General features: G+C 52.4%; 2 protein-coding genes across 2 annotated transcripts in view; one reads left to right on the top strand and one right to left on the bottom strand.

Moving 5' to 3' along the window:
• The window catches only part of MUC5AC (mucin 5AC, oligomeric mucus/gel-forming), a 30,579-nt gene extending 27,199 nt beyond the window's left edge, over positions 1-3,380 (bottom strand). The window contains exons 1-4 of the mRNA XM_057553912.1: positions 3,303-3,380; positions 1,601-1,675; positions 560-619; positions 123-384 (exon numbers count right to left, since the gene is read on the bottom strand). Of these exons, the coding sequence (XP_057409895.1) occupies positions 123-384; positions 560-619; positions 1,601-1,675; positions 3,303-3,375 (470 nt within the window). The 5' untranslated portion in view covers positions 3,376-3,380. The remainder of the gene's footprint in view (positions 1-122; positions 385-559; positions 620-1,600; positions 1,676-3,302) is intronic.
• The window catches only part of TOLLIP (toll interacting protein), a 148,037-nt gene that overhangs the window by 105,540 nt on the left and 17,878 nt on the right, over positions 1-24,619 (top strand). The gene's annotated exons all lie outside the window — the stretch shown is intronic.

The raw sequence follows: 24,619 nt of genomic DNA, 5'->3' as shown, positions 1-24,619 counted from the left end.
CGGGGCAGGGGGCCGAGCATGGGGGCCTGGGGGGCACCGCCCCCAGCCCCACTCTTGGGACAACTGCACTTCCCTCCCCCGACGGCCCAGAAGCATCCTCGCCGTCCGGGGCCCAGACTCACGGGCGGCCGTTGACCAGCACGGAGCCCTTTGTCAGCTCGACAACCATGCCGTCAAGCTTCATGGTGACCCTGCTGGGCGCGGTGGCGTTGGGGCCTGGGCCGCGGCGGAGCTGGAGGTTGAAGTCCTCGTAGGCGGCACCGCAGTGCGCGGAGAAGACGTAGTTGCACAACCCAGGGAAGCGGAAGACGTCGCCGTCGAAGGTCTTGTAGTGGAAGTCGCCCCACGTGCTGCACACCCGCCCGCCGTGCGCCGCGTTCAGGGCTGTGGGCCGAACAGAGCAGGGCCTTTCCGAGGGCGCCGAGTCTGGGACACCTGGACGTCCCAAAACCTGGGCCCTTATCCACCTGGGAAGCTGCGGTCCCCCTGCCCCCCCACCAGGTCTGACAAGGCAGAGCTCGGCCCACACAGCCCCCGGCCTGGCCTCTCGGGGTCTCACCTCGCACCAGGGGGCTGCTCCTCAGAGGCGGGTGGATGGTCACCCCGCGGAGGGAGTTGCCTGTGGAAACAGGGCGGGTGACGCACAGCCCTCACCCCCACCGCCCTTTGGTGGCTCTGCGACTGCTCGGATCTGGCGGACTCCAGATCCGGCTCCGGGCTCTGCCGTGTATATGGCCTCCCGGCCGGTGTGAACACCACGGCCAGCGGGCACCACTGTGGGCTGAGAGCAGAGCACCCCAGGGGCCCCAGCTCTCACACCACGTGGCCCAGAATGCTGTTTGCACTGGGGCTTCCTTGCTCCCGGAATCTCAAAAATGCCTGAATCAAAACCTGGAGACTGTCATGCAGAGTGAAGTAAGTCAGAAAGAGAAAAACAAATATCGTATATTAACGCATATTCGTGGAATCTAGAAAAATGGTATAGATGAACCGGTTTGCAAGGCAGAAATAGAGACACAGACGTAGAGAACAAACGTATGGACACCAAGCGGGGAAAGGGGGGTGGGATGAATTGGGAGATTGGGATTAACATATATACACTACTATGTATAAAATAGGTAACAACTGAGAACCTGCTGGATAGCACAGGGAACTCTACTTCGCTTTGCTGTACGGTAGAAACTAACACAACATTGTAAAACTATACCCCGATTAAAAAAAAAAAACAAATGCATCAGCAGCTACGGACAATCCCTTGGGTGCTGACATCAGGCACAGGTGCGCCTCCCTGGGAGCCCCTTTTGGGGACATGCAAACTGAGGTGGCTGGGTCTGTCCCCGAGCCTCCCCTTGCTCTGGGGTGTCTGGCCGCGCTGGGGGCTGACCCTCACCCGCCCTGCCACCACTGGAGTATCAGGTGTTAACTCCAGGGAGAAAGGGACATTCTGTGAGCTCCCAGCGAGCCTGTGACCCTGTCTCAGCCACGCCGGATGGGGATGGCAAGCAGCCTGCAGGGCCCAAGGCGAGTGGCCCATGGCCCCTCAAGGGTTCTTTGACTGCTGGGGCGGGGCGGGGGCTCTGACAGGTGGGGGTCCACTCACCGCCAGGCCCCTGGGGGGCAGGAGGGAGGTCCGGGTACTCATAGTCGAGCTCTGCAGCGCTGTCCCGGGCCTGGCCTTTAGGAAGAGGAGAGGGCGCTGGGCCTGAGCCGGCCGAAGGACCCGCACGTCCCCTCAGAGGATGCACGTAGGGAGGGATGGAAGGTCTGGATGGTGGGGTTCTCTGTGCGGACGGGGGCACTGTCTGGGAGGATCTCTTCCCGGCTGCCGAGCCTCTGAGGTCACCCGGGCCCACGGCTGGGCCGCCACTCCCTTGACCTCCCCCTCAGGTGGCCCCATGAGCATGTGGGGGTGACCCCAGCTGGTCTCTCCAGGGGCCATTCCTTCGTTCACTGTTCATTCATGCCCACCGAGTGTCCACCAGGGCCCAGCCGCTTGTCCCCTGCTCAGGACGTAAGGGGACAGGCAGGTAGCCCCCGTCCGGGGGCATCCCATCTACCGAGGGAGCAGACAGTAAAGTCATGGGTCTGCTGCAGCTGGTCCAAAGGCAACCAGAGCTCTGGAGGAAAATTCAGAGCCTGTTGGGGATCTGGGACCAAGAGTGGGGACAGAGCTGCACCCAAAATGGGGTGCTCAGGGCCACTGCACAGGTAAGGGCCCAGCGCCGTGGAGGCCAGGCAGGCAGGGCCCAGGGCAGGCAGTGTCGGCCCGGAGGCCACCCCAAGGACCTCATATCTGGGGTCCTCAGAGGCCGTTCCAAAGGTGCAGAATGTCGTCAGACACAAGCTTGCCATGATCCTGCACAGAGCTGGCATGGCAGGAGGGTGCCCAGCCCCCTACCCCGAGGGGGAGGCCCAGCCCTCCTCTGGATGGGGGGCTGACCCAGGGAGCACAGCTTCACTCACTGGTGTTCTGGCCCCATTTCTCAGATCACCCGGGACAACCTGGACTCATGCTTGCCATGTGTCCAGGGAACATCCAGTGGGGCAGCCCTGCCCGGAGTACTCGAGGGAGAGCTTCCCAGTTCTGGGACCGTCTGGCAGCAGCGGGAGACGGGATCGGGACGTGCGAGCCGCCTGGGGCAGTGGGGACCTTGGCTAACATGTCATGTTCCCCAAGCCGCCGTTCCGGGAGCCTGGGAGCCACCGCTCACCCATCCAGGTCCCTGCTATCCCCTGGGAAGCAGAGGAGGGAGGTGCAGCCCAGATGGGGAGGGGCCTCCGAGGACCAAGGAGGCTGTGAGCCTCCATTATCACACCCTCCAGCCTGGACTGAGCCCACCATAGAGAACCAGACAGGGAAAGTGAGCCGGTGAAACGGGGATGCCCGGGGTGGGGTGTCCCAGGCAGGTGGGCAGCTCTGCCAGGCTGGCCCAGGAGTTCGAGAGTCTGCTCAGACCAGGCTTGGCAGGGGGCAGAGGGCAGAGAGCAGCAGAGACGCACGTGTGAATGAGATCCTGCAGCCAGGGGCTCATAGACGTTGGGCTGCTCCCACCCCCTAACCCCCACATGGACCCCGCAGCCCCCAAGAACCCCTCCCCAACCCCACAAGCTGGAAGCCGCTGGAGCGGGGGCCGAGCTGGAAGAGCCGCTCACGGATGCACTCAGCTTGACCAGAGCTCAGGACGAGGGCTCAGAGCTGCCTGCTGCCCGCCAGGGGCCAGGGCCACCCTAGGATTTGGGGGGGCCCCAGGGGCCCAAGGCCATGGTCAGGGCCAGCCTGGGAAAGCCAGCATGAGCCTTACCTGTGTGCTGAGCACAGGCCAGAGTGAGGCCCAGGGCCCAGAGCAGGGCCAGCTTCCTCCGGCCGGCACCCATGGTGTGTGGGGGGAGAAGTCCCCAGGGCAGCCTCTGAGGAGGGCTCTGAGTCTGCAGGAGCCTTTTGTAGTCCCAGAGCTGGCTCCAGCCCCACTGGCCTCACGTGGGAGGGTGGGGCAGGGCCTGTGGTTCCCCTCACCCAGGTAAACAGTGGGCACTGGCTACGGACTGGCCGGCAGCTGAAGACAGGCAGGGATGGGTGTGTCTGCCAGGTGGGACGTGGTTCCTGAGGGTCCCCCAGTCCTGGCCTCAGGCATCCTCCACCACGCCCCTGCCCCTGGACCTTCCCTGGGCACTCTCCCACGCATCCGGACCCCTGAGTTCCTGGCACCTGGAGTGGCCACTGGCATCTTCCCTGCTGCTGGGGCTGCTGGGGCCAGCCCCACCCTCACTGGAGAAGGGCTCAGGGCGCGGCGCCCCCGGTGACAGGACCCCGCCCCACAGTGCAGCCCCCCGACCAGCACTGCCTGGGAGCCTGGCCGTGCTCCAGCTGGGCGGGTGACCCCAGGCCGGCTCCAGGCACAGGTGGGCCTGTGGCCTCGAGGGGCAGGGGTGGCGGAGTCCGCTGAGCTGCAGAGATGCCGACTGAACCAGCCCAGAAACCGGCCCAGTGGTCTTGGCCCTGATGGGCTCTGGTTGAGAAAGCACCCTGGTGTGATGGACACCCGGCCTCAGACAGTGGGTGTGCAAGCCCTGGGCCTATCAGGGAGCCAGGCGCTGCGGCTGGACCTCCGCCGCAGGGGTCCACACACCCCCACCAAGGCTGGCGGCTCCACTGCCACAGGTGGGCCCAACCAGGAAGCTCTACGTGGGGCGGAGTGGCAGCAAGGTGAGCGGGAGGGGCTGGGCTGGGTCCCCACCATGCTGGGGAGGGGTCTGGGGGCAGGGGGCACCCTGGAGCTGATCCGATCATTTGCTTCTGGCTCACTTGGGGCCTGTCCCAAGCTCCTTCTGGTCACCTTGTTTTTGGTCCCTGAGCCATCCCCTCCTCATGCCCCAAATTGGCCCTGGTACCTGGTAGAAAGAATGCGTCACACATAACAGGAGAGTGGGGGAGGGACACGGGGGTGAGTGAGCGAAAGAGTGAGAGTGTAAGAGAATGAGTGAATGAATGAATGAATGAATGAGTGAATGAATGAGTGAGTGAATGAATGAGTGAGTGAGTGAATGAGTGAGTGAGTGAATGAATGAGTGAGTGAATGAATGAATGAGTGAATGAATGAGTGAGTGAATGAATGAATGAGCGAATGAACGAGGGAATGAATGAATGAGTGAGTGAATGAATGAATCAGTGAATGAATGAATGAATGAGTGAATGAACGAGGGAATGAATGAATGAGTGAGTGAGTGAATGAGTGAGTGAGTGAATGAATGAATGAGTGAATGAACGAGGGAATGAATGAATGAGTGAGTGAGTGAATGAACGAGTGAGTGAGTGGGTGGGTGGGTGGGTGATCACATAGCAGGGGGCGTGGATGCGGGTTGAAGGGAGCTGGCGCCACCTCCGTGCCCCCCCGCCCCCCCCACCCTCCCTGCAGGCTGGTGTATCACGTCCTCACCCTCCCCGGCACGGCTGCCTGGCTCTAGAGCTTGACAGCACGTCACCTGGTGCTGAGCAGGGCAGGCCCCTAGGGGCAAGCCGAGGGGACCAGTCTGGCTCCAGAGGGCTGTGCAGGTTTTGTGGTTAGGATATTGGACATGGGGAACCAGTGCCTTGGTGGGGAGGCTCTAGGGTCTGCAGTTGGGGGCCAGACCCAAGCTGAGGGAAGCTTGAGTGACATGGGCCTCCCCTCCCCACGACCCCAGGAAGGCAGGGAGGCAACAGGTCAACCAGTGTCCACGGCGCAGGGCACAGGCCTCAGTCCACACCTCGCCCCCGACCCATCTGAGTCACCAGGCACGCATCCCTTCCCGGGGTGGGGGAACCCCATAAGAGGGACCCATGGAGAGGGGGTCTGGAGTCGGGGCAGGTGTGGGACCAGTGACCCAGCCTTGAAAACCAGGGGTCTTCTTCCCTGTGACCTCCACAGCCCAGTGGGGGCTGTGCAGGGGTGGGGGGCTGGAAGGGGTCCCTTAAAGCAGTGGGGCAGTGTTCCACCCTCCTGCTCTCAGGGGCCTTCACGCTTAGTGAGGGCAGCACAGGGGAAGGGGCACGGCCGGGGTGAGCCCCGGCCACCCTCAGTTTCCTCATCTGAAAAGGGGGTCCGTGAAAACCCCTGCAGGAAGAGGGTTCACGTCCAGGGGTTCCCAGTAGGGTGCTGTGTGTGGGGAGCGGGAGCCACACGTGGGGACGGGGCTCGCCCAGGGCGGTGGCCCCAGAAGCCTCAGCTCTCCCGGGTTCCCCGGGGGCCACACAGCCTGCACCTGGGCTGCTGCCAGCCCCCCACCCGGACCTGATAAACTAGCGGGTTTACTGGAGAGCAAGGCAGTGCTTGTTTGGACAGAGGGCTGGGGTCCAGCCCTGACAGGATCGCCCAAGCATTGCCGTGGCAACAGGAGGACGGTGGAGGGATGTGGGGATGGGATGCAGGCCAGGCCGCTGACTCACTCTGGCAGCTCTGATTTGGGACCGGAAGCGGGCATCAGATAGCTCCTATTTGTATGAGGGATTGACCCAGGTGAGGATGAAACGCCCACCAACCTGGATCCGGCCAAGAACAGGGCCCCACGGGTGGGCAAGGAGCCTATGGGTGGGAGGTGCGAGTCCAGCGCTTTCATCTTGGGGCGGGTGGTGTCCTGAGACCCCCGGGGGCAGCATGTTCCTCACAGCTCTCTCCTCAGACACATGACCTGGTGGAGGAGCAGCCCCCATGACCCTCAGGACCCTGGGCTGCCTGACCCTGACCCTGATCCTGACCCTGGCCTAGCCCAGCCCAGCCCAGCTGTTCCTGGCCAAGGTGACCAAGGCAGGGGACACTGGATTCATCATTGCCTGCCCAGGGCTGGCACTCCTCCCCCACTGTCCCTTCCTTTCCAGTTTCTGGGCATGGCCGAGGTCCCAACGCAGGTGACCTGCAGGGCCGTTGGGGTCACTCTGCTGTAGCTGCAGGACCTGGGGGCTGAGCCATCCCCTCAGCCTTCTTCGGGCCCGACGATCCCACCTCCCTCAGCCCACGCAGGCTGCAGGGCAGAGGCTCTGTCCTGGGGGACAGGTACAGCTTTGGGGCAGGAAAAGAGGGCAGCTTCACGGCCCTTCCCATGTGGGACTCCGCGGGGTTGGCCTCCTCCCCTCCAGGGCGAGGACGTGAGCACAGCGGGATCTGACTGGATGCGCAGACCGTCCGGCTGGAGTGGCCAGGCAGCCGGACCCAGCCCTCCCTCCCCTGTAGCCCGGGGCCCTCGAGGGGCTGCGGTGCGGGGGAGACTTGACTTCCACCCTTCCACCTGGGACACATCTCCAACCCGGAGGTCAACACCTGCACCCCAAACGCCAGGTCCCTCCAACCCCCTGCCCTGGGAGAAGAGCCAGGCCTGGACCAGCCACACGTCTTAAAGCAGACCGTCAGCTGTGGCGCCTGTTTTCTGCCGAGACTGCGGAGTGGACGGCTGTCTCCAGCAGACACTTTGTCAGCCCCGTCTCGGACGCCAGTCTGGTGGCAGCCCTGGTGGGCCGGGCACACTTCTTGGAGGCTTCACTGTATAATTCAGTCCATAGAGAACCAAAAACCCCTGAGGGGTAGGAACTGTGGTTATCCCTGCTTTTTGGATGACACAGATGGGAGGCACCTGACCTCAGAGGAACCAACTGGAATTCGAACCCAGGGCCTGGGGCTCCAGACACTGGGAGGAGGTGGTATCCTGGCCCCGAAACCCATCAGCTGTGTGGCCCTGGGCCAGCACATCACCCTCTCTGTGCCTCGGGCATCTCATCTGGAAAATGGTGATCGTAGGAGCACTGCTCACAGGACTGTTGCCCCAGGGACAAAACCAACTGATGCATCAGGGAAGCACCCTCTGAGCTGCGTCTGGTCCCCCGGAAGAGCCCCTGCCGCCCTCGCAGCGGTCACCTCCAGGAGCCTTCAGGCAAGTCGAGGGACCTCATGAAGCTCCCGCTTTCTCTTCCTGAAACGGGGTGATGGTGCCGCGCTGGGTCACCCCTTCGACTTTCTGCACATTTTAACACACCTGGAAGCTCGGTGCATCGTCAGCCTAACTGCACCATGACAATCAAACAGGCAGCACCTTCCTCTCTTCGCTGCACCTAAAATCACAGCACAGTTTCTCACCAATGTTGGCTTAGCATCCGTGACCCACAGTCACTCCTGACGCAGGGGACACCGTGAGGCCGAGGGTGCGGCCTGATGTCATAGATGCGGAAACCAGCAGTTTGGGGAAAGTTTACCACGTATTCCGTGTGACAGAGAATGAGTTCAGGACAAAGACAGATGGAACCCCTCTAACCTGCGAAGAGGAAGTGGGCGCCACCTTGGCAGGGAGGCGCTGGGAACCTCTGATAGCTTACAGGAATTGTGCTGTTGACAGAAAGGGCAGGGTGACTTCAGCGTTGCCCCAAGCCGGGAACTTCCTTGATAAGGAGGACGGCGTCCTAATCCCTCCTGCTTGGCTTTGGGGCACGAGGGGGAGAGAGCCATCTGGAAGATGCCCATGGATGGGGTCCGCCTCCCTGGGCCGAGGGGCCAAGACCCTCCAGGACCGGCGGCGGGGGCGGGGGAGCCTGGGGGATGCTCTCTGAGCGGCGGGAGAAGGGAGCGGAGAGTAAGTTTGGTTTTATGGCGGGGCTGCACTGATTTGGAGGCTTCCTGCACGTGTTTGTTTATCTGCATCACTGGGCAAACAGAATTCCTCCCGAGATCTGACCTGGTCCCCCAGATCCACAGCTGTAGATGAAGGGCAGTGAGACCCCCACTTGCGGCTGACAGCGGCTCCCCCCCTCCCCCCCACAGCTGAGCCCCTCTCTGCCCAGGTCTGGGCGGGGAAGTGCTGGCCCCGGAGTCCCTCATCTCCCTGGGCCCAGCTCGGCTCCTGGGAGCCCCCGCCCCCCGCCCGCCTCCTCCTGCCCCAGAAAACACAAAGGCCCTCAGCCCCTCCCCACCACGCCTTCCTCCTCAGCCTCCGCTCAGCGGTCACCCTTCCACCTCCCTGGGGGGACGGAGGGGACTGTCCGTTGAGGTTGTTCCCTGGAGGCAACCGCATCTGTGTCCCTCATAACTTCCCAGGCAGCCTGGGCACCCAGGGGTCAGGTAGCAGCTGACGCTACTGGAATCCCCTCCTCTGCCCTAAGAGCACTGTGCCAGCCCCTCCCCCGAGCACCGCCACCCGCAGGCAGGGAGCTGCCCGGCCCGCTTGCCTGCATTAGGACAAGGAAAAGTCACCCCTGACTGTCCTGTCAGCCTCTAGGGGGAGGGGAGGACGGAGCCAACGCGAGATGCCGTCCCTACAACACTGACCGTGGCCCCCCAGGCTCCTGACGTGGCGCGGGTGCCTCTGACCCCGGGACAAAAGAACATCAGCACTCGGGGGGCTGGGGGTTGTCTAATACCATCAGCACATTTAAAAGGTATTTTTCACAGTGTAAAATCATACTCATAAAAATTAAAGCACCACTTCCGGGTGTATCCCAAAAGAATTGAAAGCAGGGCTTGGAAGAGATATTTGCACACCTGTGCTCACAGCAGCCAAGAGGTAGAGGCAACCCAAGTGTCCATTGATGGATGAAGGGATACACATGGTCCATCCACACGGTGAGATATTATTCAGCCTTAAAAAGGAAGGAAATCTGACTCAGGCAACACAGGATGAATCTTGCGGACAAGATGTTCTGTGAAATAAGCCAGACGCAGGACAAGTCCTGCATGATTCACTCCCAGGAGGTCCCTGCGGGAGTCACATCCACAGAGACAGAAAGCAGACGGTGGGGATGAGGGGCTGGGGGAGGGGAGGGGAGTGAGTGTTCATGGGAACCGAGTGCCCGTTTGGGAAGATGGAAAGTTCTGGAGTGGATGGTAGTGAAGTTTGCACAAGGATGTGAATGTGCTCAGTGCCTCTGAACTGTACACTTAGACATGGTTAAGATGGTACATTTTGTTACATGTATTTCAACACAATTTTTTAATGGGAAAAAAAGTGAAGCAGAAGTTGCCACTCTCACCTTGAGAAAATACCTGTAAATAATCTGGTGTCTGTGTTTGCAGACCTTGAAAGCGGGCTTTTCACAGTACACTCTTCTGAGCCTCTGTTGGTGGCGGCCCAGCCCCTCCTCCCTCCAAGGGACCACTTCCTGTCCCTTTTCCTGGCTCATATAAATACAAAGAGATCAGACACATCTCCAGGAACATTCATTAAAGTCATGGCTTGGAGGGGAGCCGACCCACAGGGGGGCCAGGCCAGCGCCCCTGAAATACTGGTGGAGCTGAGCCTTCCCAGGGCTGGCGGGATTCCACCTGTAAGAGCACACGTGCCTGGCACCCACTTCTGGGGCTGGAAACCCAGAGGTGCTGGGGCACCACCCAGCCGGGAGCGCCCACTCACTCGCACCTGGAATCTCTGCGCAATGTGCAGGCAAATAGCCACCCGTGACCTGGGCACACCTGCTGTGAATCACTGCCCCCCAGGCCCGGCTGGGGGGGGGGGCCTCGAGCCTCCAGCACTGATGGAGCCTGGACTCCACCGCCCCACCTCCCTGGGCCAGGCCCCTGGGAATGGTGGAGGGACCAAGGCCCCAACACGCTTGGCCCAGAGGGGGACAGGGACAGCGGTGTCTCCACCCAGAGGGACCGGGGACGTGAGCGCCAGGGGCCCAGGCAGCCAGGCAGTGATCTGGAGAGAAATGCTCACCAGTGCATCACACTCGTGCCTGCACTACCCCAGATCTGTAAAGATAAGACCAGAAAGATGCCGAACGAAATCACTGCAGTGACTGCTCTGGTGTGGACGGTGGGGCTATGGGAGGGTGTTCCTTCTGAAAACAAGTGCACAAACAATAGAGCTGAAACATTGTAGCTGGAACTGAAACATTGTCTCAGTAGCTGTCAAAGCAGTCACACACACCCCAACGAAACAGGCAGGAACACGAGTGCAAATACACACGCACACAGGCACACACAGAGGGCAGGGGAGGCAGTAAGCACGACGCCTCAGTGACGCGGTGCCCACAGCCCAGGCCGCCTCTCTCCCCTCATCTGCTCTGCAGAGCTGGGGTGTGCAGAGGGACCCCCGACATCCTCCCTGGACAGACCCTGGAGAGCTCTCGGGAGCCCCAAGGGCAACACAAGCCCCTCCCAAGTTCGGCACAACCAGGCTCCACTCCCAAGGCTGGACACCCCCTCCGAGCCCTGGGCTGGAGGCTGAGGCAGCACAGATTCTGGGACCGCCAAGGGCTGGGCCAGAAGCTCGGGCCAGGCTGGAAGCGCAGCCCCCGTGGCCAGGGGTGTGGCAGTCGCCCGGGACCACACGCCACTGAGCTGCGGAGTTCCAGCGCGCAGACTGGGAGCCACTTAGCGCCCCCGCCCCCTCACCTACGGGCCACAGTCCCTTGGGAAGTCGTCCCCAATCCGCTCCCCGCTGGGCGACCTCACTCCCTGCTCAGGCCCCTCTCCTCTTCCACGTCCCACGTCCCTCTGTCCCAGGACCCCTCTCTCCATCCACAACCCCTCAGCCCTGCCCCTGGCTTTCCTGTGGGATGACAAGTGACCCCCAATGAAGGAGCGGAAGGGCCCCCTCGGGGAAGGAGGCGTCCCAGCTAGAAACCGGATCCAGTGGACATTCCTGGGCTGCAGGCAGCCTGGGCCAGACCCCAGCGCCCTCTCCCCCAGGAAGCTAAAAATCCCACATCCCAAGAAACCCTTCAGTCCCCGGGAACCAGAACAGATGGTCACCCTCGCCCTGCCAGCAGGACTCCCACTGACCACTTGGAAAGCCATGGGGCGGGAGCAGGCGGGGGCTGGGGGTCTTGGGGGGTAGGCGGGTACAGGAAGAGCCCTCTGCCCTGCACATGGCCGGGCCAGGACTGACCTGGAGCAGTCACTGGTCACGGCTGGCTGTGTCCGGCCAGCTGACTCACAGATCCTGCTCTGGGAGTGTCCCCGTCAGTGACCCCAGCGTGGGGCATTCTGCTGGGAGCAAGGTGGGGTCCAGGACCACCAAGCTGAGCTTCTTCCCACATGTGCTATGACACTTGGCGCCCCTCTGCTGCAGCGCAGCGAGACTTTGCCTATTTCTTTTTTTGTTTTTTCAATGAATCTTTTTAGTCTCTTATTTAAACCTTTAGTCTTTGGTTTGAAATCATTGTGAATGTCAAAATAGAGCAATCACATGTAAACACTTGCATCTGTTAATAATTTATCAGATCACAAAGTTTGCAGAAAGATCAAATGTTCAAAAATCGATTAATCATTTAAAGGTTCAATTATTTAACTATTTGGATGAAAAAAAAATAGTTGTACCCATAAGATATGACTCACTAAACTAATTCCATCACGGGTATTTAATATTTGAATATTTAAGATAACATTATTTTGGTAACTAGAAAAATATAGGTGAATCTGTTTATAATTCCCAAATAGAGAAAAATGTAAGAAGCATAAAAGCAGAAGAAACTTAAAAGAAAAAATTGAGGAAATTTACAATCATACATTTCAAGGCACCACCATCCATAATAGTCAACAAATGGAAACAACCCAATGTCCACGTACAGTAAAATAAACAAGTAAATAGTGGCATTTCAAATGCCCATTTTTTCCAAGTTGGTTTGTTTTTCTTTTCTTATTGATTTGTAAGAGTACTTTATATATACTTGATACAAGTTCTTTGTCAGAAGCTCGTACTGTGGGTACCTTTTTTAAGTGTGTTTTGATGAAGTTCTTATTTTTGATGGAACACAATTATCCCTTTTTTTCTTTCTTAGTTGATGTATTCGTGTTCTAAGTAATCTTCATCTAACTCACAGTCTGAAGACGTGCTCCCATGTTTTCTCCCGGAAATTTTCTTGTTTCCCATTCCACATATAGGACCGTGATCCAGCTGGAATCCTGTCTGTGTGTGGTGTGGCCTGGTCAGGTTCATGTCTTTCCATCCGATGTCCAAGGGCCCGAGCACTGCTGTTCATGGTGTGTTCGTCACAAGCCAAGTAGCCACATGTGTGGGTCTCTTCCTGGGTTTCCCATTCTGCCCAGTTGATGGAAGGGGGAGGGGAGGGGGAGGGGAGGGGAGGATGGGAGAGAGGGAGGAGGGGAAAGGGAAGGAGAGAAGGAGGGGAGAGGGGCTGGGGGCTAACCACACCATTAACTCGCCAATTACACTGTTTTGCTTTGCTTAAATTTTTGCTGGACCATGGCTAACATTTCATAAACAAGTAACATTTATTATCTATGGAATGAGTTGCAGTTTCCCCTGGAGACTAATATAGATTAATTTTTGTGACTATCTTCTGGACTCTAAAAATGAGTGAATATCATCTGTATTAGGGAATAAAGTTAGAAATGTATGAATAAATACATCTTATGAATCACATAATTCAAATCTTGCCTCTATGTCTGTCTATCCGTCCATCTTGCACCTGTCATGGGGTGGGAGACTACAACCACCTCTTCGCAATTCCTCTGTGCTCTTTTTGACATCAACTCTCTGTATATTTTTCATGTTTTATTAAGGTGTAATTTATACACAGTAAAATTCTCTCTTGTTGGTGCAGAATTCTGCGAGTTCTGATGAATGCATACTGTTGTGTCTAACAACCACCACCCAGGCATGGGTGACTGGACCCTACGGTAAGAGTACGTCTAACTTATAATAAACTGCGGGACCATATTCCAGCACGGCTGTGCCGTCCTGATTCTGCCAGCCGTGTGGTAGCCTGGCCACTCTGTACCCTCTCCATTCTGACAGATTCATAGTGAGTCTCCTTGTAGCTTTAATTTGAATTTCTCTAACAGCTTTTGATGTTGAGGATGTATTATGTCCTTCTTTGCCTTTCATCCGTGTGTCTTCTTTGCTGAGGTGACCGTCAACACTTTTGCCAATTTTTACATTGAATTGTTTGCTTTCTTATTGTTGAGTCTTGAAAAACCTTTGTGTATTCTGAATACAAGTCCTTTATCAGACATGTGATTTGTCAACATTTTCTCCCAGTCTATGGCTGATCTTTTCACTTTTCAGAGGGTCTTTCAAAGAGCAAAAGTTTTTAATTGTGATGAGACCCAATTTATCAATTTCTTCTCTTATGGGTCTTGCTTTTGGTGTCATAGCTAAGAAATTTTGCCTACACCAGTGTCACCAAGATTTTCTCTTGTTTTCCTCTGGAAGTCTTATAATTTTAGGTTCTACATTTAGATCCTCATCCATTTTGAGTTAATTCGTGTGTGAGGTGTGATGTATGGATTGGGTTTCTTTTCTTTCTTTCATTTTTTTGCATGTGGATGTTCAAGTACTTCAGCACCATTTGCTGAAAAGACAGTTTAACATATTTTGATGCTATGGGGTTTTTTTCAATTAAGCTTTTTATTTTGAGATAATTGTAGATTCTCATGAAGCTCTAAGAAATAATCCAGAAAGATTCCAGGTACCCTTTACCCAGCCTCCCCCAATGGTGACATCTTACAAAACAATAGTGGGACATCTCAACCAGGATGTTGGCATTGATACAGCCGAGACACAGAGCATTTCCAGCCCCACCAGGATCCTGCCTCTTGCCTTTGCTCTCACTCTCACCACCTAGTTAACCCCTGACAACCACAAATCTGTTCTCTAGCTCTATAATTTTGTTGTTTCAGGAATTGTATATAACCTTTGGGGACTGACATTTTTCCACTCAGCATAATTCTCTGGGGATTCACTCAGATTGTTTTGTGTTCACTGCTTTTTACTGCCGAGTGAGATCCCAGGGCGTGGGTGGACCACAGCTTGTTCGTCTATTCACCTGTTGAACGACATCTGGGTTGTGTCCAGGTTTTGGCTGTTATGAATGATGTTGCTGTGAAGATGTGTACATGGGCTTTGGTGTAAACATCAGTTCTTATTTCTCCAGGATAAATAAATGCCTTCGTGCAATTGCTGCGTTGTACAATAGTTGCATGTTTAGATTTTTAAGAACTCGACAAACTGTTATTATTATTAGAGTGATTGTATTATTTTGCATTCCCATCAGCAATGAATGAGTGAGTCACTTTCTCCACATCCTCACCAACATCTGGTATTGTGGTTTTCTTAGCCATCCTGACAAGTATGTCATGATATCTCATTGTGGTTTTAATTTACATTTCCCTCCAGGCTAATGATGTTGAGCATCTTCTCATGTGCTTATTTGCCTTCTCTATGTCCTCTTCAGAGAAGTGACTCTTCATGACTTTTTCCCATTTTCTAATTGGATTGTTTGGTTTTCAATGTTGAGTTTTGAGAGTTTGTTATATATTCTAGATACTAATCCTTTGGTGAATATGTGGTTTGCAAATATGTTCTCCCAGTCAGTACCTTCTCTTTTTATCCCACAACAGGGTCTTTCACAGAGCAGAAGTTTTTAATTTTGATAAAGTCAAATTTACCTTTTATTTCCTTCTATGGATCATGCTTTTAGTGTCAAGACTAAGAACTCTCTGCCTAATCCTAAATCCTGAAGATTTTCTCCCATTTTTCCTAAAAGTTTTAGAGTTTTGCATTTTACCTTTAAGTGTGTGATCCATCTTGAGCTAATTTTTGCATAACGTGTTAGGTCCACATTCTTTTTTTTTTTTTTTTTTTTTGTCTGTGGATGTCCAATGCCTCCAGCAACTCGTGGAAAAAACAACCCTTCATCCACTGAATTGCTTTGGCACCTTTGGGCATATTTGTGTGGGTCTGTTTCTGGGGTCTCTTTTCTGTCCCACTGATCTATCTCTAGCCCTCTACCTATACCACATAGCTTTGGTTATCCAGCTACATAAGAAGTCCTGGAATCATGCACATTGATGTCTCCCAATTTCTTCTTATTCACAGTTGCTTTGTCTACTCTAGTTCCTTCATGTTTCCATATGAATTTTAGAATAATCTTGTCTATATCTACAAAAATTCTTGCTGGGATTTTGATAGGAATTGTATTGCACTTGTATGTTAATTTGAGGAGAATTGACATTTTTACTATGTCAAGTCCTCCAGTGCGTGAGCATGGTATGTCCTTAAGCGAGTGGGACCCTGTGGGGCCTTCCTGGGACAGATCCTGCCCTGTCCTCCGACTGCCTCTTGTTTATAGAAAACTAGCTTCCTAAGCCTTCCCTGAGTTCCAAAGAATAAATTTAATCAGAGATGTGAGAAAATGAAAAAATAAAGGAAAACAGTCAAACAAGATGAAATAATAATAGTTTAGCCATTAAACAAAGTCAAGGACCTTTAGTTCCTCCTCCAGGGCTATAGATAATATCCTGAGCCATATCCTCTGAGCTGTTTTGCAGATACAGAAACTGGCACTGAATGGAAAAAGCTGACTGCATGGTGACCAGACTGTAGCCATGACATAAGCTGCTCCATCTTGCACAATTCCAAGAACTGGCCTCAAGGAAATGGGAACAAACCGACCCTGGAGTTAAAGATTAACTGTCCTTAAAACAATCAAGATGACGCTGATCAGACCACTGCAGACCAGTTTCAAAAGGACTGTCAGAGCTGACTCCGCCGTTTCTGCATTTAGCCCCTCCCTCCGCCTATACAACCCTAAAACTCCCCTTTAAAAGCTCTTGCCCTCTGATCAGCAGCTGGGGAGCTGGTTCTTTGGGACACGAGTCCACATTCTCCCCAGGATTGCTGGCTTCCTCAATAAAGCTACCTTCCTTTTAGCCAATACTTGTCTCTCAGTATTGGATTCTTGAGCTGACAAGCAGCCAAACCTGAGGTTGGTGACACTTCCATCTGTTCAGATCCTCTTTGATTCCTTTCATCAGTGTTTTGCAGTTTTTGGCACACAAGTCCTATATATGCCTTGTTAGACCTACACCTAAGTTTTTCAATTTATTTGAGCCATCGCAAATAGTTTTATGTTCTTAATACAATGGTCAGTGACCACATGGTCATTGGTAAGATATAGAAATACAGCTCATGGGTGTATGTTTATCTTGTATCCTTGAAGCTTGCCAAATTGGCTTATTCTTAGATTTTTTTAATAGATTATTTGGAATTTTCTGTGTAGACAATTGTGTCATTTGCAGATAGGGACAGCTTCATTTCTTCCAAACTGGGTACTCTTTATTTCCTTTTCTTACCTTACTGCACTGACTAGAACTTCCAGGCCTGTTGGATAAGAGTGGTGAGAGTGGGCACCCTTGCCTGGTTTCCAGCACTCATCTCTCCCCCAAGAAGTTCAATGTTAGCAGTAGGGTTTTTTTTTTTTTTTTTTTTTTTTTTTTTTTTTTTTAAAGGATTTTCTTATTTATTTATTTATTTATTTATTTATTTTTGGGTGTGTTGGGTCTTCGGTTCGTGCGAGGGCTTTCTCCAGTTGCGGCAAGCGGGGGCCACTCTTCATCGCGGTGCGGGGACCGCTCTTCATCGCGGTGCGCGGGCCTTTCTCTATCGCGGCCCCTCCCGTCGCGGGGCACAGGCTCCAGACGTGCAGGCTCAGCAATTGTGGCTCACGGGCCCAGCTGCTCCGTGGCATGTGGGATCTTCCCAGACCAGGGCTCGAACCCGTGTCCCCTGCATTAGCAGGCAGATTCTCAACCACTGCGCCACCAGGGAAGCCCAGCAGTAGGGTTTTTTGTTGATGGTCTTCATCCAGCTGAGGAAGCTCCCTCTATTCCTGTTTCTCTGAGAGCTTTTATCATGAATGGATGTTGAACTTTGTCAAGTGCTTTTTCTGCATTAATTGATACGCTCATGTGATTTTTCCTCTTTGGCCTATTAATATAGTTGATTTCATTAATTTTTGAATATTGAAGCAGCCTGCATCCCTGGAATAGACCCCACTTGGTGAAAATGTATAATTCTTTTTATGTACTGATGAACTCTGTGTGCTGTTACTTTGTAAAACATTGTTGTATCTATATTTACGAAAGATGTTAATCTGTAGTTGTTGGTTTTGGCTTTTAATTTTTTTGTACTGTCTCTATAATTATGGTATCTGGGTAATACTAGCTTCATAAAATCAACTGGGATGTGTCCCCTCCTCTTCTCCTTTCTGGAAGAAATTGTGCAGACTTGGTGTTAATTCTTCTTTAAAAGTTTGATAGAATTCTTCACTGAGACCATCTGAGCCTGGATTCTCTTTTTGGAGTTTACAATTATGAATCTAATTTCCTTAATAGTTATAAGGCTACACAAATTATCTATATTGAGTGAGTTGTGGTAGTTCGTGCTTTTTGAGGAATTGGTTTATTTCATCTAAGCTGTCAAGTTTCTGTGTGTAGAGTTGTTCCTAGCATTTGCTCATTACCCTTTTGATGACTGTGGGTTCTGTAGTGATATCCCCTGTTTCATTCCTGATATTGGTAACTTGGGTCTTCTCTCTTTTTTCTTTTCAGCCTTTCTAGAGTTCTGTCAATTTTATTGATATTTTTCTTCCTTTCATTTCATTTCTTTCATTTGAATGAGTTAAAATTCATTCCTTTCCCATTTTCCTGTTTTCAATTTTGCTGGTTTCTGCTGTTGTCTTTGCTTTTTCCTTCCTTCTGCTTTGAGCCCATTTTTCTCTTCTTTTCCTAGGTTCTTGAGGTGGGAGCTTAGTTTCCTGATATGAGACTTTTCCTCTTTCCTATTATATGCCTTTACTGATATAAAATTTCCCCAGCACTGCTTTAGCTTTGTCCCTCAATTTTTGATTTGTTGAGTTTTCATTTCTATTCAGTTCAGTGTATCTTGGTGTTTCCCTCAAGACTTCCTCACTGGTCCATGGATTATTTAGAAATGTGTTTCTGAGTATTTGGAGATCTTCTTGTTAATTTTCGGTTACTGGTTTCTAATCTGATTCTATTGTTGTCAGAGAACAAACTCTGTGTGGTTTCAGTTATGTTAAATCTGTTGAGATTTGTTTTATGTCCCAGGATATGGTCCGTCTTGGTATATTTTCTGTGGGCACTTGAAAAGTGTGTGTATTCTGCTACTGTTGGGTGGAGTGTTCTGTAAATGTTGATTAGATCCTGTTGGTTGATAGTATTAAGTTCTTCTACATCCTTGTTGATTTTCTGTCTAGTTGTTCTATCAGTTGTTGAGAGACAGGGGTTGACATCTCCAGCTGTAATTTTAAATTTACATATTTCCCCTTTCAGTTATATCAGTTTTCAGTTCACATATTTTGCAGCTTTTAGGGTATATCTTATGGTGACAGATTCTCTAACCTTTCCTTCATCTGAGAATAGTTTGTCTTCCCCTTCCGTTCTGGAGGGTATTTCCACTGGGTTAAGCATTCTGGGCTGGCAGTCCTTTTCTTTCAACATGTGGAAGATGTCATGCTTTTTTAGCCTTCATGATTTCTAATGAGAAATCGGCTGTCATTCAGATTGGTTTACCCCTAAAGGTAAAGTACTGTTTCTCTCATTGCTTTCATTTTTTAAATTTTCTTGCCTTTAGATTTCAGAAGTTTGACTATGATATGTCTTGGTATGGCTTTCTTTGGGTTTAACCTGTTTAGGATTCACTCAGCTTTTTCAATCTGTGGGTCTTTTGCCAAATTTGGGACGTTTTAAAACATTATTTCTTTGAGTACTTTTTCCAGATCCCCAGTGGCACAGATGTTAGATATTTTGTTATAATCCCACGGGTTTCTGAGTCTCTGTTCCTTTTTTTTCCCATTTATTTTCTTTTTGTTGATCAGATCGGATAATTTCCATTGTTCTACAATCCAGTACAGTGATTCTTTCCCTCCATTTTGCTGGTGAGCACATCCATTGAGAGGTTTTTCTTTGTTGGTTTGGTTTTTATTTCATTTATTGTAATTTTCAGTTCCAAAGTTTCCATGGGTTCTCCTTTATATTTTCTCTTTCTTTGCGGGCACTTTATATTTTTTATTTGTTTCAATGTGTTCATAACTGAAACATTTTTTGGCAACTGCTTTAAAATCTTTGCTGGGTAATCTAGCATCTGTGTCATCAGTGTTGGCCTCTGTTGATTGTCCTTTTTCATTCAGTTCGAGATCTTCCTGCTTGTCACGATGAGCAATATTTTTATCGAAACCTGGACATTTTGGGTATTGTCATGAGATTCTGGACCTTATTTAAGCCTGTTTAGTTGGCTTTCTCTAGTGCAGATTTACCAAGGGAAGGGGAGCACCAGATGGAGGTCTAACCCTCTGTTGACACCCGAGAGGCCTTCTCATTACTGCTGGGGGGGGTGGGAGTCCTGGCTGCTCATGGGGCCTCCCTGGCTGGGGGGAGCAGGTGCTCCTCATTAGTGCTCCCCGACACAACCTCCACTGACACTCTGGGGGAAGGTGTTGCCTCTCCCCTCTAACTCTTCCGTAGCATGATTTGTAGATATGTCTCCTATAAACATGTAGTCAGCCTGTAAGTACTTTTCTTCCTTTTTAGCCCCACCTCCAGCTTTGTGTTCAGGGGAAGTTGGATATGCCTTTATTCTCATAGGTAAGAGTGGGCTCTCCAGTCACCCTGTTGGATGCATCCCTGCCTCTTTCTTTGGCCTGCACTTCTCGTGCCATCTGGCTCATGTTTACTTTGCATTTTTTGCCCTGTGGATACTCACTGAGTAATGTTACCATAGAGACTATCTTTTTCTATTAGCAATATTGAGTCACCACTGTGGATGGCAGAGAAACCACCACCCTTCCATTCTTCCAGGCCTTGTTCTGGAATGTTCACCCTGGATTGTAATAACAATTTCACCCCTGTGTCTGTCCTGCAAGAGTCACTTCTGATCTTTGCACTCAGGGCTATTGCCACAGCACGCAGCCACCTGGAGCAGCCCTTAAACCAGACAGCTCCAGGGCTCTCACCAGGCTTCTTAGGTCAAGACTTCCCCGTTCTTGAGCATGCTACTGAGATTGTATCTTGATTGTATGATCTCAAAGGATGTCTTCAAGTCCTTTTAGTTTCCAGGAAAAGTATGTGGGAAATATTCTTTCTAGTCCTTAGACTTAACAGTGTTCAGAGGGCCCGTTCCCTCCCACTCCAGGCTGCACAAGCTTCTGAACACCTGCGTCTGACACCTGCTTCCGGACCCCCATCCATTCCCCGCTGACCTCCATCACCTGTTTAGGGGCACTGTCTCTGGCTGTTCTCTGCTCCAGGCAGGCTCACCTCCCCAGGATGAATATTCCCACAGAGTTATGCTCCTTTTGCAATTATACACTGATTAATGAGACTATAGAACCAGAAAATGATGATCCTGCCAAACATTAATTCCCATGAGAGCAAGGACTTTGTCTGTTTTTGTGACCTTTGTTCAATGAAAAGGAGAGGTTCTCAAATAGCTAAATAAACGAGCAAAACTGACGTCTTACTTCAGCTCAGAAATGTTTTCTTTTATCATATCTTCAATCCAGTTATGTGATTGGCACAGTTGGGTTTAAGTCTATCATATTGCAATTTGTTTTGTGTTTTACCCACCTGTTCTTTGTTCCTCTTTCCTGATTTCTTTTCAGTTAATCAGTTTTTTCTTTTCTTCTAGAGTAAACTTTATTGAGATATAATTCACACACCATAAGATTAATTCATTTCAAGTCAATAGTCAGTGAGTTTTAGCAAATGTTTACAGTCACGGAACCAGCACCACGATCAAGATACATTTCCATAACCTCAAAAACTTACTTCGTGCCCCTTTCCAGTCAACCCCACCCTTATTCCTGACCCAGGCAACCACTGGTCTGAGGTTTGTCCCTGTACCTTATTCATGTCTGTTCTGGAATGTCATACAGATGGAATCATAAGGATTAACTCCTTGTGTCTGGATATTTCTGAGATTCACCTGTGCTGTGGTGTGTACCCACAGTTCGTTTCTTTTCAGTCTTGCGTGATATCACGTTGCACAGATAAATTACAATTTGTTTATTTCACCCACCTCTTGATGAGTATTTTAGTCATTTCCAGTCCTTTATAATTATCAATAATGCTGCCATTAACATTTTTGTGCAAGCCTTTTTGTAGACATACCTTTTTAAAATAGATTTTTCACTTATTGTGTTTTCTTAATGTAGAGCTTTTTTTTTTTAGTTTTAGTTTTATTTATTTATTTTCCTTTTTTTTTTGGCTGCATTGGGTCTTAGTTGCGGCACACGGGATCTTTTTGTTACAGCACACAGTCTCTTCCTTGTGGCGCTCAGGCTTCTCTCTAGTTGTGGTGTGCGGGCTTATTTGCCCCACAGCATGTGGGATCTTAGTTCCCAGACCAGGGATCAAACCCACACCCCCTGCATTGGAAGGCAAAGTTTTAACCACTGGACCACCAGGGAAGTCCCTCTAATGGTTACTTTAAAATGTTTCTGGGCTAATTCCATCACATGGGTCTCTGTGAGTGCAATTCTTTGGCTGTCTTCTTCCTCTTGGCGGAGGTCACGTTATCAGGCCCAGTGGCTTTTATTGCACATGGAACCTTGTGCAAGAAACATGGCTGAGAATCTAGGTTCTGTTCTCATCCTTAGGAGAGGGTTCTGTTCCGGGTCAGCAGGGAGTTAAATCATTGGTGGATCACTTGATCTTTAGGAGGATTCTTTTTAGCCATCTTTTTTTTTTTTAAATAAATTTATTTATTTATTTACTTCTGGCTGCGTTGGGTCTTCGTTGCTGAGCACTGGCTTTCTGTAGTTGCGGTGAGCGGGGCCTACTCTTTGTTGCAGTGCACAGGCTTCTCATTGTGGTGGCTTCTCTTGTTGCAGAGCATGGGCTCTAGGCGCGCAGGCTTCAGTAGTTGTGGCACACGGGCTCAGTAGTTGTGGCTCACAGGCTCTAGAGCGCAGGCTCTGTAGTTGTGGCGCACGGGCTCTGTTGCTCCACGGCATGTGGGATCTTCCCGGACCAGCGCTCGAACCCGTGTCCCGTGCATTGGCAGGCAGATTCTTAACCACTCCGCCACCAGGGAAGTCCCATTTTTAGCCATCTTTAATCGTCCGTCTCTCCCTTCTTGTTTCAGAGTCAATGGTTTCTTGAATTAATAGATACTTTCTAAAATATACTTTATTTCCCTGTCGTAATTTTTTTTCTTACAAAACTATGTGTCTCTCCTGTCTCTCAGCAGAAATGTTTCTTTCATACTAGCTAATGACTCTTTCCAAGGGCCCCACTTCAGTTGGTTTTATTTGTTTGTTGTTTGCTTGCTATGAAGTGGCTTCTGGTACTTTCCTGTTGAGGGGACCGCAGGTTCTACTGGTCCCTGGGCTCACCAGTTGGTTAGTGTATCAGTCAGTTACTTAAGAGTCTGAGGCTTAAACTAGCCAAGCTTTACTCGGGACCCACGTGGCATGTCTGTTGTGGGTTCACTGTCCTCGCTGCAGGACCCAGGCTGATGGAGCATTGCCACGCGCTCTGGCAGAGGGCGAAGCCTGGTCCAACAGTTTTGCTAAAGATGTTCCTTTTTCCATATCTTTATTGCCCAGAGCGGTAAAGTAATCCTGAATAAGTGGAGATCTGTGCATGAATGAGAAGGCTGGGGTGCCGGGGAGGAAGTGGACCTCGAAGGGTTAAATCCTGAGGGGGCTGAGGTGGGGGCTGAGGTGGGACCCGATGGAGTAAGAATGTGGGTGATGATGACGCGGGGTCTCCAGAAAGTCTGGAGCTACGTAGCCAGCACAGTCGAGATGCAAGGGAAACGAGGCTCCGTGGAAAAGGCAGACCCGGCCCAGGGGGCCGCGGAGAATTTCCGACGGTGCGCGCACAGCTGGGCGAGGAAAGCATGGAAGGTGACCCTTGCGCCGCGCCAAGCAGACACCGGCACGGTGAGCACCGGCTGGGCTGGGATGCGGAGGGGAAGTGAGGGCGTGCGAGGAGGAGAGATCAGAAGCTGGTGTGGTGCGCGCCGGTTCCCCTGCCAGAGGGTCTGAATTGCCTGTGGCAGAGGCTGGGCACCCCTGGAGCACAGCCAATGGCAGCCAGGCGCCTGGGGTGGCTGCATTACCTCTCAAGCCCTTAGCAGGCCCCGCAGACGGCACCCCATCGTGGCCCCACGGGAGGAGCTCTGAGGCTAGTGGGGGGTGGGAAGGGACAGGAGGGGGCCACATCCTGCTGGCTTCCTGGAGGAGGTGACCGCACGAGAAGGAAGGGCCAAGCAGGGGCAGGAGGAGGGCGGCAGGGTGGGACCACGGCCTCGGCTCTCCCTCCTCTGGCCCCTCCATGTGTTCCAGGCTCCCACAGCCTCTGTGTCTCTGCCCTCCCCTGTCGGTGGGCGGTCTAGACTGCAGGCTCCTCGGCACCCCCCTCCCAGAGTGATACAGGGCTGCGGCAGTCTCCCGGGACGCACACGCAGCTGCGGGGCTCGGCTGGAGGGCCTGGCCTGGGAGCTCGTCCTCAGAGCCTGTTGCCCATCTGTGGACGAGGGGCGGGTGGGGTGAGGATGGACAGGGGACGTGGAAGGGCTTCGTGGAGGGTGCGTCCGGCAAGGCTTGGTTGCAGGGTGAGACTTCATTAGGTGGACGTGGGGCTGGGAGCGGGCTGGGAGCGGGCAGGGGTCCCAGGGGCAGATCCAGAACAGGACTTTCAGGGAGTGAAGAAGTGGGAGACGGGGCTCAGCCTGGCCGGGGTGGGCAGACAAGGAGGGCCCCAACGGCTACAGGTCTGTGCCCACACCAGCCTCCTCTGCCCTCCTCTTCCGCAAACCGCCACAGGGCTCGGCCCCTCCCCCAGGCCCCCCAAGCCACCCTGGCTCCCGCCTCCCTCTCCATGGCCCTTCTCCTCACGTCCAGCCAGGAATGACGGGAATGCTGGGTGCCAACACCCTGCCGCTTGCGAGCGGGGCCCACCTCAGCAGCACCAGCTGTCCGGCCACCGGCCTGGCTCTACCCAGGTCCCCGTGTCTGCGTTTCTTTCCCCAGTTTCCTCACTGGGTTTATTATATTTTCCCAGCTCGGTAGGGATGAGGTGAGCTTCAAACCACCAGCCAGTGACCTCAGGCCAGGCAGCCGAATTCCCGAGCCTGTTTCCTCATTTGCTGGTGGTGGTCCCCTCTTGAGAAGCCATTCAGATGGCATGTGGGTGCTCTTGGTCCCCCCAGGTGCCCCCAACACCACTGCAGGCACTGCCCCGCTGATGCCCGAGGCCCCTCCCCCTGGGTGCCCTGAGCAGGCCGGGCCCCCCCAAACCCCAGCATCCCCCTCCCGGTGTCTGTCGGTGCCCCCGACACAGAAGCTCAGGAGACGCATGAGTGGAGGTTCTGCGAGGACGATCAGGGA

This window comes from Balaenoptera acutorostrata, chromosome 9 (assembly GCF_949987535.1).
Source record: "Balaenoptera acutorostrata chromosome 9, mBalAcu1.1, whole genome shotgun sequence".
Taxonomy (NCBI): Eukaryota; Metazoa; Chordata; class Mammalia; order Artiodactyla; family Balaenopteridae; genus Balaenoptera; species Balaenoptera acutorostrata.
This window is presented reverse-complemented; position numbering and strand designations above follow the sequence as displayed.